General features: G+C 26.9%; 1 protein-coding gene across 3 annotated transcripts; it reads left to right on the top strand.

The window, feature by feature from the left end:
* Positions 1 to 9,026: 9,026 nt before the first annotated feature.
* Positions 9,027 to 12,372, top strand: LOC113861770 (probable F-box protein At2g36090). Of its 3 annotated transcripts, none has more exons than XM_027494797.1 (2): positions 9,027 to 9,108; positions 11,116 to 12,331. In XM_027494797.1, exon 2 carries the CDS (start codon positions 11,132 to 11,134, stop codon positions 12,254 to 12,256), a length of 1,125 nt encoding a protein of 374 aa, XP_027350598.1. In that variant the 5' UTR covers positions 9,027 to 9,108; positions 11,116 to 11,131; the 3' UTR covers positions 12,257 to 12,331. The 3 variants fall into 3 exon arrangements, with proteins under 3 accessions (XP_027350598.1, XP_027350596.1, XP_027350597.1); XM_027494795.1 differs by having other exon boundaries at positions 9,041 to 9,253; positions 11,116 to 12,372; XM_027494796.1 differs by having other exon boundaries at positions 9,041 to 9,253; positions 11,123 to 12,331.
* The last annotated feature ends 6,237 nt before the right edge of the window (positions 12,373 to 18,609 follow it).

Genomic DNA, 18,609 nt, shown 5'->3' with positions numbered 1-18,609 from the left:
TGAAACATTATAGACAAGAATTACAAACGAATTTTTTTGTCTGTAATTTGAAAATAGGAGGGAATGTTATAGTGAAAAATTACAGACGAATTTTTCTATTTGTAAATATAGCCGTTTTAACCGACCTTTCAGGTGGTAAATTACAGACAGATTTTTTCATCTGTAAATGGAACTGACGAATTTACAGACAGAAAAATCTGTCTGTAAGGTGCCACCTGAAACGCACCGTTTCATTAAACTTATTACAGACGAATTTTTTCGTCTGTAATGATTGAAACCCATAAAACCGCGTCTCCCCTTCCCCTTCCTCATTTCTCAGAATTCTCTCTCTCGCTCCCCCTTCTCTCTCTAGAAGCTCAGTGTTTTGGCCTTTGCGAGTGATTGGAGCAACTATTTGAAAGTTTTTTTTGCATCATTGTATTCCTGGTACGATACTCTAACTTTTAATCAGTTTAGTTTTTTAATTTTTTATGTTTTTTAGAGACTTAAAATTTCTAAGATAGAGTTGTAGAATTGAAGATTGTATGACTGGGGGAAGGGCGTAGAGGTCCTTCTCCGAACCTGATTATTGTGTGTTGTAGGATTGTTTGTGTTTGTGAAGTTTGTAGAATATGCATGTTGTGGAGTTACAAGGGGATATGCTCTAGAACGGTTTAGGAGATGTGGAAGAACAAAGAAAGTGCATGGAAGAAGAAGTGAGCAAAGAAAATGGAGAAGAAGATAGAGAAGAAGGTGGCATCGAGAATGTAAAGGGAGGTCCAGCAGCAGATGAAGCAACGACATATGCAGATGCAGCAGATGCATGCTTATTTTGAGCTCATGAGAACAAGCAGCTCCACACCTCTTCCTCCTCCACCAGCTCCAGCACCGTTTTCACCTTCATACATCATTCCTCTACTGACTCTTCGTCTACTGATGATGATGCTCCTTGATGACTATACATATTATTCCTAATGAAGACTTGTATTTTATTTTTAAATGTATTTATTTAGATGCTTTTTTGTCTTTCTTTATAATAACATTTAAACTTTATATTTTATAAATCATTTTGGAATGTTTAGATGTCGAATCTATAGTTTTTATTTTGTTTATAAATTGTGATAATCAAGAACAGTAGGAAATTGCTATTTATATAAACAAAAAATATCAATAATAGTAAAATATATCATCGACGAATTACATATGAATTTTACTGTCTGTTTACAAACAGTAATCTATTTGTAATGGCAAAAACTGTCAAATCTGTCTGTAATTCTTTACCGATGAAGATATTACAGACGGTTTATGTCCGTCTGTAATGACAAAAATCATCTGTAATGCTCTAAAATTTCATCTGTAAATCTATCTGTATAAACAGACTTTTTAGTAGTGATAAATCATAAAAATGGAATATAAAATGTTCAAGTTAAATTGGATAAGATGAAATAAAATTTTATTTACTCGAGAGCTCCTCAAACTATATATATATATATATATATATATATATATATATATATATATTATAAAATCCAATAAAAACACCCAAATTAATCTATTTTTCAATATTTTAAATTAGTTAGATTTACAAGTTGCTTTCAACTATGTCCATCCTTAATTACTCCTCACCCACTGCGTTCAATAAACAATAGGCAAGGAAGCATGCAAAAGATATCTCACGGCACGTCCCTATCATTTTATTTGGAGGCAGCACGAAGTCAACTTTCAAAATGTGCCAGCTCTATATTTTCTTTAATAATTATTTACATTTATATTTTTCAATATATTTTTTATTATCTTTTTTATCACATTATTTATTTATCACATCCATTCTTATTACGTCTGAAGCATGAACCCTACTTCCTTTGCTTCTGGGATGTCATGCTAATTCAACCATCATGTCTCATCAAATCACCGGAAAGTAATATATCAATTATTGACGATTAAATTTTTAATAATAATAATAATAACAATTTATACTTTAATTCATAATAAGTAAATATATTTAATCATATTATTCTTGCTTTGGTTAAGACTAATGAGTAATGTCACATTTTTTTTTTCATAAACAAGAAGGGTCAAAGCTCCAAAACTACAAAAAAAAAACGTTAATTTTTTTTCATCATTTCAATAGTGAATTTACTTTTAATCCTTCATATTATAAGCATTTATCATTTTAATTATTAATTTTATAAAAAAATTATTTTAACTTTTAACTTCACAAATAATATTTATTTCAATTCTTTTTTTATATAAAGCAATACTAAAAAATAAAATAAAGTAAGTAGTTTTTAAAATATTAAAAAATAAGATAAATTTTTTAAAGAATAAATTAATCCATGTTCATAATTTAAAAGATTAAAATGGATATTTATTCTTCCAATAATATATGTAAACAAGTGACATTATGGTTTCGTCGGTAGAGAGTTTGGTTAGTCATAAATATGATCACAATGGCAGTCATAGATGACAGCTAAGGACCACTTCACTTTCCTCTTTACGTTCATAATTAATTGGTTCCTTGTTCTCTCCATTATTTGTGGTTTGAAAAACGTTTGAGGCACAATCTTTTGACTTTCATTTTATATTTTATTATTGTATGAAACTTTATATTAATTTTATTATATTAAATATTACGAGTCTACTATTTTATTAGTAGTAGAATTAACATAAAATTTCATCTAATAATAAAATTGTTAAAAAAATTGTGCTGATTACATTTCCTTTATAATTTATGTGCTAATATCGGCTCTTAAGAATTTTAGTCACTTTTGGTTTATTATTATTATTTAAAAAAATTAAAGATAAAATTTTATATGATATTATTTTCCTGAGACGAAAAAAAAAGTCAGATAATGAATTTTTTTAAAATTTTTTTATTTAATTTAAATATAATAGTTTTCTATAACTTTATCAGAATATACCTTTTATTATTATTATTATTATTATTATTATTATTATTATTACACTTTAGCATATTTTTAAGAAAAAAATTTATTTATTAATTATATAACTAATATGTCGATTAAATAATTATGAAAACCCTTAAAAATATTAATTTAGTATTGTAACTACTTTCTAGAATTTTTATTTGGTATCTATCATTTTAAGATTAAGAATTAATAAATATATAAATATTATTAGTTTCACTAAAATTACTTTATATTACATCCTTCTATATCTCTCTTTTTAATTTTTTTTTTAGTTAAGTACTCCTTTATGTTAAGTTAAGGATATGATAGGTAAAAGAAAATTAATTTATCGTTAACCTTAAAAAGAGAAAGACAAATAAAAGCAAATTTTTTTATCACATCTTGAACTAGCATGTAACGCACAAACACCCCACCCCCCAAACACAAACGTGCACTATTTAATATGATATTTACTATTATTTTTTATTTATTATAAGTATATAAAATATGTAGAAAACGAATAAAAAATACAATTGAAAATAATAATAATAATTAAAATTGTCTTTCAATAGATAAATATAATTTATTTTTTATAAAAGTGGACATATATATATAACAAGATAAATATGTACCGGTGTTTTAAAGATAGTAGTTAAGAAATTAAAAGTAATTGTTGTTGTGAAAAATCACTATTCACCTTTAACCTAATCTTTAGTAAAGAATTTATAATTAAAACTTAATTAGAATACACTGATAGATTAAAAATTTTCATATTATCATTAAATAATATGACAACAAAAATTTGTTGAAATTTATTATAATTAATTTAAAAGTTATATTTATTATTTAATTTAATTAATTAATAGAATAAAAATTTGTATATTAATAGTGTATCAAAATTAAGTTTATATTTATAGATTTACTAATCAACGGCCTTAAAATACGAATTAATAAGATATTGTAAAAAGGGGTCTCAGTGATTAATTTTTATAAAACATTATTTAAGAAATTAAAATATAAATATTATAAGAGATTATATTCAAATTAATTAAAAATTGAAATATAAAATATAAATAATATTTTGTATAAAATAATTTGATCAAATTTTAATCTCATTTTAAAAACTAATTAAATTTAATCCAAACTGAACTAGTGTATGTTAATTTTGCTCATACTTATATAATTATATATCAATAAATTTGCAATAAAATTATATTTTTCATAATTTTTTTTAAAAAATCATATAGCATATTATTTTGTATAGATATATTATATTATTTTAGTGTATTTATAAACATATTTATTTTAAATTAATTCAAAATTATTCTTCAATCTTGTATTGTTTTATATGTACATTCATTCACCATTGGTGTTTTGTAGTTTCACACTTGAGGTGTTACCAAGTGTTAAATTGGAAATAGCCCTTCTTCTAAATATTTTGCTGCTGAAATTTCGATTCAGCTAGAAATTATGTTTTGCTTCTACTAGCTTGGTCGACGAGTGTAAATTACAAGGTTGAAGAACCCATTACAACCACTCATCCCTGCAGCCTTAGCTTTTGCTTTCAACGTATCTTTATCTCGTCCCTACAACCCTTTATTCATGAGCATGGCAACAATTTAGTTTATAGTAGCAAAATAGAAACAGATAATTTATGCAAAACTTAATCTTTTTAAAGAGTGGCTAATACCCCGATATAAAAATAAATTAATAAACACTAACCTTGTGTTAAAAATATAGCACTTGATATTATGAATTTTGAATACAAAATTATTACATATAAAGTTTTATTATGTATCATCTTGCCATATGTTACAAAAATTTAATAATAATATTCTAAAGTTAGTTTTAAGCATTTAAGCATTAAATTTTTTTTTTATTATTTTATTTTATTATTTTTTCTTTTTATTTCATCGGACCAAACGGGCTACTGTAAGACTAATGAAGCTTAATCGACTTGAGAAGGATAAATCTATTATTTTGAAAATTAACAGTAAACTTGATTAATTTTGTTGCAACCAGACAATCATAACAGTACGGTGAAAAAATAAATGTATTTAAGAAAAATATCTTTTAAAAATAGAAATATTTTTCTAAAAATAAGAAGAGTTGCTACTATTTTAAGAAAATTTTTTGCCTATCAAAAAAAAAAAATTTTTTTTAAAAACTTTAAAATAATATGATCTTTGAAACAAAAAATGAGTTTGACAGTCATTTAGGTGTACAGAAGGTATTAGCACCCTACAACGTTCTTTTAAAAATAGTTACCTAAAATTAATTGTACAAATTTATTTTAATTTTTAAAAATATTTATTTAATCCCTAAACATTAATTATTTTTATTTTAGAAGAAGAAAAATTATTTATTGAAATGTTAACTAGATATCTTAAAAAAAGAAAAATTATTTTAAAAATTATTTTGACTTAACAGGTTTGATTCCCGCTCCTATGTATCCCAAGTGCAATGAAAAACTCAAAGCTACATAATTCTATCTAAAAATTACAAAGTTAATTGGCTAAACTTAAATTTAGTAAAGAAGATTTATTTAGAGATTAATTTATAAAATAATATTTAGGATATGAGATAATGCGGTTATACATGTATCCTACGAGAAATAATATGGAAGGTCAATGAAGATCATACAACCATATTGCAAATTATTAAAATATATTTTTATTTGTAAATGAAATATTTGAATTGATATTTTAAATTATAATTAATGTTGAAAGAGAATTTAAGATAACGTAAGTTATACATAAATCTCTTATAATTTATTAAATAATCGAAGGTAATGTAAATTACACATCAATATTGTAGAAATTTGTATAAATAAGTAAATAAATGTTTAATTATTTAATTTATCAAAATTAGAAGTATAACTTAAGAGATTTTAAAATATGAAATTAATTTTATTTTAACAAAAATAAATTTATTTGAATTGATTAAAGAAGATACTTATTTAACAAAAAGATTAAAAATTTTATTTGATAGATTTATATTATATAAAACCTAAAGTAACGTTGGTACACATAGATTTTTGACAATTTATAACACATAAAAGGTAAAATCGCTACACATTAGCATTATAAATTGCTTTGTTAATAAAATAATTTAGATTTAAATTAGTTGATTGATTTGTAAGTTAGTAATTACAAAAGGAATATATCTTAATTTATTATTAAAGTGGTTAACTAAATAATTAAAGATAATATATGATAAATTAATATTACATAAAGTCTTGGTAACGTAGATATACATAGACTTTATCAATTTATAATACATTACGATAGAGAAGTTATACACTAGTATTATAAATTGGTACAATTATATTATTTATTAATTGATTATACAAAAAAATAAGTAATTTATTATTCACAATATAAGAGAAAGTAATCACAAATATAAAATTAAATCATATCAATATTCTACAAATATACAATAAATGAAATAAAAGATAACAATATTAAAGAATAAATAATTCAATGATAATTAATATATAAACAATGAAATATAGAAAGAAAAAAAGAAGAAGAATTTATCGTTAATGTTAGAATGAGATAAATTAAAGAAATAACTCAAATATAATATTATAAAGTAAATGGTATCAAAAAATTAAAATAAATAAATAAATTAAAATAATAAAAAAAATATTTAAACTAGATTAACGTAACATAAAAAAAACAAAAAATAAAAATAAATAATAAGAATTCATTCATTAAATAAATTAATAATTATCATAATAATAAACAATAATAATGATGAATAAATAAATAAAACTGAAATAAGAAATTGTATGTTGAGCTAAATAATAATAATAAAAATAAAATTAAAAAAATAAATTCAGACTTAAAAATAATAAAAATATAAAAAGGGTAAAATGATCTAAAATTTAAAATCTTAAAATTTGAGAAGAAAGGACTTTATGGTTAGGGTGTGCTTTTCTCTAAGAAAAACAAAGAAGTTATGAAAGGATAGAGATAAGGTTAATAGAGGTCACGGTTTTGGATGGTGGAGGTTAGTGTGAGAAAAAAAAGGAAGAGAAAGAAAGAAAGATAGGGAAGAAGCTTCTATGGTGAGTTTAATGTTTATAGATGATGATGGATGGAGAGGTGGTAGAATTTATGTTTGAAGTGGTGGTTTGAAACTTTATTTTTTTTTGTTTGCCATGTAAGATTGATTTGATATATAAAATATTTATTCAAAATATAAATATGTATGAAGAAGAAAAAATGTATAAAATGCATGATAAAGCTTATTTGATGTTCTTGAATTTTTTTGCTTGCCTTTTGTTCTTTCTTCTTTTCACTAGCTCTCTTTTTTTCTATATTTTTCAGAAAATTCTCCTCCTCCCAAAATTCTTGAACCCCTTTCTCATGGTTTCTCTCCCTTTTTATTGTTAAGGTTTTCATAAAATGTCAAAAATTTAAAAATTTTCCTTTTTTATGTATAAAGTAACATTTTTGTTTAAGAGTTTGATTATTTGTCATATTCTATTTTTCTTTTAAAAAATAATTTTGAAATTTTTCTATTTTTAAGATAAATTTTTATTTTTTTTCTTAAAATCTTTTGTTTTTATTCTCTTTTTGTAATATTAAAATTTAATTTTTTTTAAAATCAATATTTTAGTGTTCACAAATCTTTTAAAGGTCATAAATCGATCAAAAAACTTTGATTTAAAAATTATTAGATAACTAATAAAATTTAAAAATATATTTTTTAAATAAATAAATATATATATATATTTTATGACTTTAATTAAATGAAACATAACTTCAACTTGTTTACTCATCTTAGTCTAATTTACATTTCAAAATAAATTATGTGACTTGAAAACATTTGACTTATTCATTTAATTTTATATTATTTTTTGACTAAAAATTAAAAGTTTTGTTAGCTTCAACCCTTAGGGTTGAGAATAAACAGGCTTAATAAATTTTTTAATAATTATTTACTAAAATAAAATTAAAAACAAATATATTTTTTGTCTGTAGACTATGTTTTATATTTAAGTGAGACAAATTTATTTTTTTATTTTTAATTTACTCATTTTGTCTAAAATAGTGACAAAATCAGTCAAAACGTGTCACGTGTTTCGTATACAATAGAGACGAAAAAGTAAAATAAAAATTTGAATTTAAGTTTGCAATTCTACGGACACACGTGAGCCAATCAGGTATGAGAGAGAAAAATAAATGAATTTTTATAGTGAGAAGAGAGAAAAAAAAAAGATTTGTACTGTGTGAAAGGTGTAAAGTCGTAAGAAGATAATAAATAAGATTGGTGGTAGGGAGAGAGAAAAATAAGTAAATTATATTAGTGAAATTTTTTTTGTATACGAAACACATAATATGTGTCAAGTTCTGACTGATTTTGTCTCTATTTTAGATGAAATGAGTAAATTAGAAATAAAAAAATTATTTTTATCTCGTTTAAATATGAAACATAATTTGACGTGACAAAAATTTATCCCAGACAGGAAATATGTGTAATTTTAATTTTATTTTAGTAAATAGTTATTAAAAAATATTAAAAAAATTATTAAGCCGAATAAACAACTAATAATAGTAAAATTTTATTAAAAAAAGAAGTATTTATTGTATTTTTATAACTTTAATATAATAATTATGTATTTTTTTATTTATAAATGCTTAAACTCAGTCCTTAAAACTGAGATTAACAAAATCTAAAATTAAAATAATGAAATTGATTTAATTTGTATATTTCTTTTTATAATCACAAAATAAAACTACCTCCGACCTAAGATATTAAAAACCAGAACCCTAATAAAGGCAATAAGAAGCCAAGAAAAATGCAGCTAAAAGATAATTTTATGCGAATAATATTAATATAGATAAATATATTAAATATGAGTTAATTAATTTAAAAAAATAAAATTGATGGGAATGAATATGGAGCCCTGTTCACGGCAGTGACAAACCACGTGAGATGGGAAAGAGACACACACGTTTTAATTTTTGTTTTTCGGAAGGTGACAAATGGATATTTGCTTTAGGCGAGACAAAATAGATTTTTCGATTGATGGCTGAAAAAGAAAAAACAAAACACAAACAAACAAGTCAAAGATATAGTTTTATTATTATTACTTACTCACCGACACGTGGCACAATTTAAGTGGTTGATCGAAGGAGCAGTTTACGGCGTTGAGGTGGGAGACGGAGTACTAAATCGCTAACCCCTCAGATCCCAAACCGTGTCTAAGGTTGCCAACAACACTAAATCCCTCCTCAAACTCAACTCAAACTCAAACCCAAAAACTCAATTCCTCTTGCTTCAAATCTTGCTTTTTACTTTCACTTTCTCTTGCTGTTTCACCTTACTCATGCTCTTCATCTCTATTATTTGAGGTCACAACCCTCTCTCTACTCTATTTTATTTGCTATGCAATTTCTGGATGTTTCAGCTTAAGGGTTTTTAAATTTTGCTTTAATCATGTGAAGTGTTACATGTTATTGGTGGCAATTTGGCATTATGAAACAAATAGTGTCTCCTCCTTGGAATTCTCGATTGGGTGTGGAATGGACTAATTGGGTTGTGTTCAATGTATGAGTTCTCCTTGGAAATCTGCATAATTGTTATGTGGATTGGACTTCTTTAATTATTGTAACATGTATATCAGTCTGCTTAGGAATAGGATATTTAACTCAGTTTATTGTTATGGAAGGTTCCTCTTGTTTTGTATTATGCTTCATTTGTAATTTCTAGTATCCTAAATGATAGGGCAACGTTTTTAGAGTTTCTGGGAAGCTTACCTCTTGAGGGGTGAGTACTGGATTAGTGACCATTACCTGGCTGTATTGAGAATTTAGTACTGCTGCAGTGCTTAATATTGTTGTCCACTTAATTACAAAAGAACGGGTCACTGTAGTAATTTGATGGCTTTTTATATGTATAGGAACAAGTTCTAGAAGAGGTTTGTTTAGTTGTCAATAATAAGCGATTTGATAGCAATTTCCTAATTTTTGTTTTTGTATTTAGAATACATGTCACCGCTTGCTGACATTCTCCTGAGTTGCAGCATAGGATTAGAACTGCATTTCGACCTTCTATTTCACGACTGAGTTTTTCAGATTACCAACATTTTGAGTTTTCCTTGCTATTTCAGAAAGTTTGGCAGATTCTAAGTCTCCCATAAGAAATCAATGAAATCAAAATTAGTGTATTAGTTATTTCAATTTGATAAGTCATCCTGTGTAGCCCCTTTCCCTTGCAGGCCTTTTGGCTATGAATAGTTATGTAGTTATCTACTAGGTAGGGCTAAGAAATTACTTAGAAGACCCCTACTAGCTTACCTTTTTCCGAGGGCTTTCCTTGTCTTAAACTTATTTGTTCTTACGAGGTTACCTCACACCTTTTGGGATATTGTTTTAAAAGTTAAATGAAAAAACAATAGCACCAGTTGGTTGTTGAATTTGTGTTTGAATTCTGATTAAGGTCTTGGACTCTGAATTGATTTAATACCAATGCTTTAATTTCTGAGTATATACACAAATCCAGTTTCTCTTGACTCCATCAATCTTGATCTTTTTGTTAAACAAAGTTGTATTGTTAAATTTGTCTTTTAGGCAGCTACAAGAGTTGAACTAGGTGGGGATGTTTCATGCTTCTTCACGTTATTATATTGTATGTTAGTATCAGTATTTATGAATGGTCCCCCCCTCCCCCCAGTGTTCATGAATCATAGATTGTGTTTGAAATATTGAGCCTGAAACTGAGGGAAGGTAGATTGGAATTTGGAAATATGGTGTTCCTACCTTCCTTTCTGGGTTGTATGGTTTTTATACCTTAAACTGTTGAAAACCATGATAGCGTATGTCTATCTATGCTCATGCTACTATATTACTTTGATGTTGAACAACCAGAAATGAACTTGGCATTTTAAAAGTGGTTCATTTTAATGTAAAGGAGCATTGTGCAGTTTTGAAACATGGCGATGAAGCAAGCATAGCTTTATGCATTGTTTTCGCCATAATCAATCTTTGGATTGAGGATGGCAGTTTGGATAACTAAAACGTTTTTTATTGTCCTGGAGATCACTTTGACACACTTCATATTTTTGTGTTGGGCCATTGGCAAAACATTTACATGCCTCATTATTGTCTAATTTCTTAAAAAAGTTGCTCTATTTTTACTTTCTGGTGTTCAAAGGAATGCAGGTTTCTTCATTTGTTTTTTTTTTAATTTTATTTAAATTATGTTCATTTGGCAGTTAAAAGATTATCGCCATGTCAATTGCACCAGTTGATAGTATCCCCTCATTAAGCAGTGATCTCTTCTATGACATATTACGCCGACTTGATGGTGCAACATTGGCCAGTGCAGCGTGTACTTGTGCAGCATTGTGTTCCATCTCAAAAGAGGAAAGTTTATGGGAGAACGTATGTTCATCTATGTGGCCTTCAACCAACAGAGAAGATGTCAAAAGTTTAATCTCTTCTGTTGGTGGATTTAGAAAATTCTATGCAGACTGTTTTCCGCTTATTGTAAACAAGGAGGTTGTAGAGTATCAACAGAACAACCAACATGAGGAGTACCCTGACAATTGGACTGAAGCTGAATATTATGGGGACACAAGTGAATCTGAAAGCATCTCTCCATCAGATTTTGTTTCTATTGTAGATATTAGGTTCAAGGAGAAGACAATCTGTTCCAAAGTTCTCTGGGGAATTCCAAATGCAAATGGCTATGATAGTTGGTTCTATAACTGCCCTTTTCGGATCGATATTCTCACCTGTGCGGATAGAGATGACAACAATGATGGAGTGGTTAACCTTTCTGTATCTGATGGTCTGCCACCAATTACATCCTTGGAGAGGGAAAGGAAAGATGGTAAGCTGTGGCGCGAGCTCCGTGAAGGGCTCCAGCTTAGTTGGATTATAGTAAACCGGAAAATAAAACAAGCCGCGAATCTTGCTAGCTGGAGCCCTCTTGGTGGTCAAAGACATTGGCCAACAGATAAGGATTTTGTTATTCGCTTTGGATCAGTTCTACCTGCCAAGGACATTCTTCCTTGTCAGGTAGTGGAATGTATCCTTATTATGAAGTTTCGAGTTGTTCACACCGAAGAAGATGGGTTTCAAACAACTCTTAAATTAACAGAGCTGAGCATGCAGTTGGAAGACATGGAAGGTGCTCATCTTAATGGAAGAAACAGTTTGCAAATACTTAAGGAAGCACTTAGCAGCCGAAGGAGCAAAAATTATGGTGAAGTACTTGAGTCTTGTCACATGTATTCAAAAGTACAGAATGAATTGAAAGAGGAGAAGATGAGAAACGAAAGTAGGTTGGATAGACTTTGCATTTTAAGTGGCATTGCCGCATTTATGACATTCTGGTATTGCGTTTTATGAAATGGTAGCGTGTAGTAATTTAGTGGAATAAGCTAATGTTGCTCTAACAAATGTTAGACCTTGGCACTCCCATGTAAGATATGATTTTGCTTATCCTAATAAAGAAATCAATTAACTAAGAGTTAAAATTCCCGAAGATTCATTTTACTAACTTTATTAATCTTCCAGTAAATATATTCCTAATTGGGTAAAAATATTATTTTTTCACTTATATTTTCCTCCCCGGAGTTATGAAGTTTGGTAATCATCGTTTTATCATGATAATTTGCTCCAACATTAAATGTTGATATTTTATTGAGGTAAAGTTTTATTTTTAATTATAGAATAACATCACAAGCACTTAAAAAACTGTTTGTGTAATTCTTTAAGCATTTTTTATATTATTTGTAATTAAAATTGAAGTTTTACTTTGTTAAAAAGTCAACATCTAAGATTACTGTAGATTTATGAAATTTGATTCTAATTTTAATTAAAATAACATTACAAATAAATAAATAACTGCATATAAATTTTGTATTATTCAAAAGTAAAGCAAATATAGTCACTTCTTGTTAAATAATTTTTATATAACATTCTCTCTTTTATAAATTAAGTTAATAATAATCATCATATTTAATAATAATAATTAAAAAAAACCATAAATGAGCACTGAACATTTCAACAAAAGTGTTTCAAATGTTCAACCTGATTCTTGGACTCTTCGTTTCGTGCGTCCCATCCTTAACGCCTTCATAGTCATTAGATTTGGTGGATTTTTTTTATTTTTTGGTTAAAATTCTGTGTCAGACTGTCAGGTATTCAGATTGAAGAGTCTAATTTTGGCTGCATTTATCATAATAATTAAAACCATGGTACATAAAAACATGTGGAAATCGAAACTCTTAGGTTTGGCATGTCGGTGGTACAAGAATTTCCAGTCAACAATTTCTCCGACGCAAAGAGAGTGTCATCTCAATTTCTGATGGAGCCATGGTCCTTCCCACGATCGACGGAAATTACTCTGACATCAAGTTTTGTTTTAATGGGCTAATTGGCTTTAAGATTAGGGGTGCCACCACTGTTTGAAACTCGAAAGTCGGCAAGATTGAAACGTAAGAGTGAAGAGAACGGAGGCTGTTTGTTTTCCACTAGATTGAACGCAGACTTTTGAAAAAAATATGCTTATAAATAAACTTTGTTTTTAATATGTACACAAGAACACATATTAAGAAATAAATAATAATAATTTTTTATTAAAATTTATGTCATTTAATGTTATAATATATTGAATTATATAATATATTTACATAACGAAAACTAATTTCACATATTTTTTATTGTATGTCCCTAGACCAATGTCTATTAAAAAAATTAATAAATAAACGAAGACGAGTTGCAAAGTATATTGGATGGCTGTGGTTTTTAGTTTTCAAGTTCTCAACATTAACCAATCAGGCCCGAGCATGGCCATGTAATTCATTAGGCCATTGAGACTAATGCTTTGTGCCTTGGATTTTTAATTGGTAGGATTGTTTAAATGTTTAATAAATGATAATAATATTATATAAAGTTATAAAGAGCTGAATTTATATCACCAAACACTTGATAGCAATCAGATTGTTGTAAAATATTAATTATCAAATTTCGATGTTGTTAACAGTGATTTTTTTACTATTTAAATCGCACAAATTACATATGTTTTCATAAAATTTTCTAAAACTAAAACTCTCTTTTTATCTTTTTTTTTCTTTTAATGACCATATTTTTTTAAGAAAATCTAAAAATGCATATTTATATTAAATTATTAGAGTAGATAATTGTTCATCATTTAATTTTCATGTTTTTTGAGCTTTAATAATAACTGAAACGATAGTTAGATAGTTGTTCTTTTAAATCAATAACAGCTGAATTTTAAGAAATAATAAAATAATCGAATTATAGACAAATTTAAGGTATCTCAACAAGATATCTAGAGCATAATGATCATGTATACACGTATTCACGGGGGCTGAAATTACAAACATAGAAGAATTAGTTTAACGTTAACCCAGTCAATGCTCTATAAATATGATTTAATTATAGATGGAAAGAGCATAATTCTAATAATTGAATGGAAAAGACATGACTTGTGAATAGAAATTTCTCAAGTTTTAGTACTAACGAAAGTAATTATACGTATTCATCTTTCCTGTACACATATAATAATAATTAATGTATCACAAATAGCTCAGAACGAGAGAAATAATGTTAAATATCATTCTCATACGTCGTTGTTAATGTAGAAATAATGTTATCTGCATTGGCTAGAAAGATGAACCATACATTACTCCTTCCTCGAAAATAAGAAGTGGAAACAAATATGGGTGTGATATGGGATTTCAATCCATGTCTAAGATATGCTTCTTGGCCTAAAATCTAAATCTGGTCGAGTTTATGGGTCGAAAGTGGGAAGCATGATATAGCCCCAAAAGGCCTAAAGTCAAAATCAGCCATGGACACTAACATGACACATGTGCCTCCACCTCTTTTTAGTCATTTTTTCACCCACTTTGTCTAATAATATTAATAATGATAACCTTCAGTTTCAATTAATAATTTTGTTGTTGAGGGGATAAGCAAATACATTTTCTTCGACTAATCTTTTTATAAACGAATTCAAGTTTTGTAGAATATTAATTAGCACTAATTTATACAATTACGTGATTTCTTCGTTGAATTGAATATCGATAAAATATTTGTCAAGCTGAATATTTAAATGCGTATGACATGATTTCAATGTTTCATGAATGCTAATATCAATGTATTCGCGTTATTCAGAATTTATACCTTATCATCATGATGATGTGTTGAGGGATGTATATAGCCAATCAGTGAGGGGGAATAAGAAAAGCTAATTAGAAAGAAGAAAGAAAAAGACATGTAGGCTGGTATACAAGTTTAAGCTTTTTAAATTGGGCTAATGATGAAGGGTTTATAAAATTTATATTATATAAGCTGAAGTTTTTTGTTCTACTATTGTAGTTTAAAAAACTTGTCACTACACTAGTTTCCTTATTGTAGCTTACTTTATTATATATTTATGAGTTTTAACTCTTAAAAATAAAGCATTTTATGAACTCTTTTAGTCTCATGCAATATTAGGTCACTATTATAATACTATATTTCAAAAAATTTAGTTTATAGTTATTACCCTTAGTCTATTAATAAGTTTATGATTAAACTTATAAAATTTGAACTTCTTGTATTATCTAAACAAATTACCTATTTTATTTTGGACTTGGGTGTGCCAAATATTTCTTTTTTCATCATCAACTGGAAATAAGATCTAAAAACAGAAACTAATTAATCATGCCAAAAATAAAAATCACTATTAGGTCAAAAATAATTTACTAAATAATTGTAAATTACTTTCAACACAAAATAATTTAATCTAAACAAAGTTAACTATTACCATTACGGTATTCGACCGTTCCCATTTGCAGGATCACTGTTTTCGTCTGCACCCTGATATCAAAATGATTGAGAACATATGAACAAATATAAATATACCCGTGATTTGACATGCAGCGTAATTTGCTAAAAAGATATTAGGTCATTTGCTACGTTGATTGTGAAGAAGGGGTGCTTAATTATAATGGACCATTTTCTCAATCAGCATTTTAAGGGAAATGTAAAATCAATCCATTTTCGGGGGAAAAGAATATAAAAAATTCAATGCATACATGTTCTGGGGTCCACTACTACGAAATGCAGCAATATTATTCTACCATCACATTATTATAAATTTGTAATAGATGCATACACTCCACCTTTTGTGCTAATCCATTCCATACGATTTCACATATTTGTATATGTCTTTTTAAATAACATTTACATTAAAGAAAGAAATAAAAAAAATATGAACTAAAATAAACAATGTCACATAAAAAGATAAAACAATAACTTCATAATTAAGATTGAAAGCAGAAGAAAACCTTCTGTGAAACTAAATAGTCCTTAGGTGAGGATTGGGTAAACTCTAATCCTAACATTTTAATTTATTAATTTTTTCTACATACTTATACGTTGATATATAGACTTGTAAAATACAAAATATTTTATTCAATTATTGTATATTGACATATAATTTGTATTTAAAAAAGTAATTTACTCAATTGTTGTTATGTGAATTTCATTCTTTCTGCTTAATTAATGTTTCAAGTGACAATGAGTTAAAGTAATTAATACTTGGATGATAAGTCTTGATAAGCTTGTCAGAAGTTTATCTTCAATTATTCTCAGTAGATGAAGAAACTAATTTAACTTGCTATGATGAGAAAGGGGACCTATACACAATCAACGACCTAATTGAAATAGAAACGTAGAATACTTTAGCAGTCTAGTGAAAACGATAGAATCATAATTAAAACTACTCCTTACCCTGTCTGTTGTGCTATCTAACCTCACTTTTCTTGGATGCCTATGCGATGAAATAAAATATCAATCAAGTGAGAAAGAAAATAAAGATGGATGGACGTGCAACGTTCTATAGGAAAATAAATTCAACAAGCAACTATAAAGTTGGCAGGTCTATTAGAATGAATAGTGCTTAATGACCAACTTTCTTAATAAGCAATTATGTGAAATGGAAATTAATTCAAATTTGTTACTGTGATGTGAGTTCGTGTATGTGGATGAGTTCTGATTGAAAATTAAAAAAATTAAGGATAAGCTTGTGCTTTACGATCCCTTTTAATTCAATATTCCTGTTTAATTTGAGTTTTTAAGTTTGAACTTCTTCGTGGCTGCAACGACAGCATACAAATTTTGTGTATGCGTTTGCGCATTCAAATTCTCTCCCGTAACTGAACGTCTTGTTAAGTTGATTTTGTATTTTTGTTTAAGCTAAATTTTTTTGTTTAAACAAAAATATAAAATTTTACTTAACTGAACTCAGATCGCGTCAAAATGGGAGAGAATCCCGTTCCATGCGTTTGCTTAACTCTTGCATGCCTCTAATCTCAACGCATGTCTACTTGCAGAGAGGGTTAGATTGGCTAAAGACTGGTGATGGGTTCAGATATATTGAATGTTTTTCCACCCAACTAGCTAATTGTGTCCATGCCTCAACTATTAAAAACGAAAGAACATACAAAATTGTTTATAATACAATTTAAATTCAAAATTACAGTATATTTAATTATCAGAATTATAAAAAAACAATTTTTTTGTTCGATTGTCGAAATTGAAATCACGGTATATTTATCAAATGAACAAAGTTGAGTGAGATACTGTGTGTTTTAAACTAATTGTTTTTCAACTGTACTTTTTACTTCTTGTTTTTTCGACAACCATGGTCTTGTTTACATGGGGTCCAAAATTACGTCTGAAGAAAAAAAGGAATATTTCCATTTTGGTAAAAGTGTATCAGGTTTTGTTATTTTTGCAGCTGTGATGACTCGAATCTTTTATGTAAATGGACACTTATTTGGCTGAATTAGACATACAACGTTTCGAAGGGAGATTATTTTTTATTAAATATTTTTTTAATAAAATATACTATTTAGGAATCCTTAAATTTAATTTTAAAAATAAAGTTAACAAAATCCTGAAAAAACCGTGTGAAAACATCAAACATGCCATTTATGTAAAAATCAATGTTTAATAATAATTTTTTAAAACACACTCTGTAATACATTTTTTTGTAATTGATCAATTGAAAAAATTAAAAATAATAAATTTATGATTTCACTTTTTAAAACACCAATGAATTATATAAAACATATTAAAAATATTTTTATAAAATTTATATGTCAAAAATAGATGAAAGAATCCAAGAGCAGGGAACAAAGCATCCAAAACCTAGTGGGCTATTCTGATATGGTGGCATAATTAGACAGGCTGGATTGGAGGCCTTTGCATGAGCTCCATCACCATTGGAGACCACACAGGCCAGGCCACCAAAAAATGAAAAAAAGTATGATTAATTATTTTCATTCAGTTTTTTAAATATCAGATATGACATTTTTATATATTTTAAATTGAAAATTCGAATTAAGGCATATAAATTTCAAATATTTTTTAAAATTTATTTGAATTAATTAACATGTGTTTTCATGATTTATTTTTAAAAACTGACTTTTTTATATATATATTAGCCAAAATTTTAAATATACGCGGATGACCTTATTCTCTCAACATGAATAAGTTCAAGATATAGTGTTTAATAATATGACCCAGGTTCATTAAACTTTTAAAGAAATTTTTATAAAAAAATTAGTATAAAAAAATAAAATTTTTCTCATAAATTATAAATAATTTACGTTTTTATATATTTTTAAAAAAACTTGAGAACATAATTTTTTAAACTTATGAAAAATTTATTATTATTATTT

Source organism: Abrus precatorius, unplaced genomic scaffold (genome assembly GCF_003935025.1).
Source record: "Abrus precatorius isolate BTA unplaced genomic scaffold, Abrus_2018 Scaffold3, whole genome shotgun sequence".
NCBI lineage: Eukaryota > Viridiplantae > Streptophyta > Magnoliopsida > Fabales > Fabaceae > Abrus > Abrus precatorius.
This window is presented reverse-complemented; position numbering and strand designations above follow the sequence as displayed.

What these genes read in the sequence shown, in the direction of transcription:
- LOC113861770 (XM_027494795.1), top strand. Translation starts at nt 11,132, where the DNA reads ATGTCAATTGCACCAGTTGATAGTATCCCCTCATTAAGCAGTGATCTC.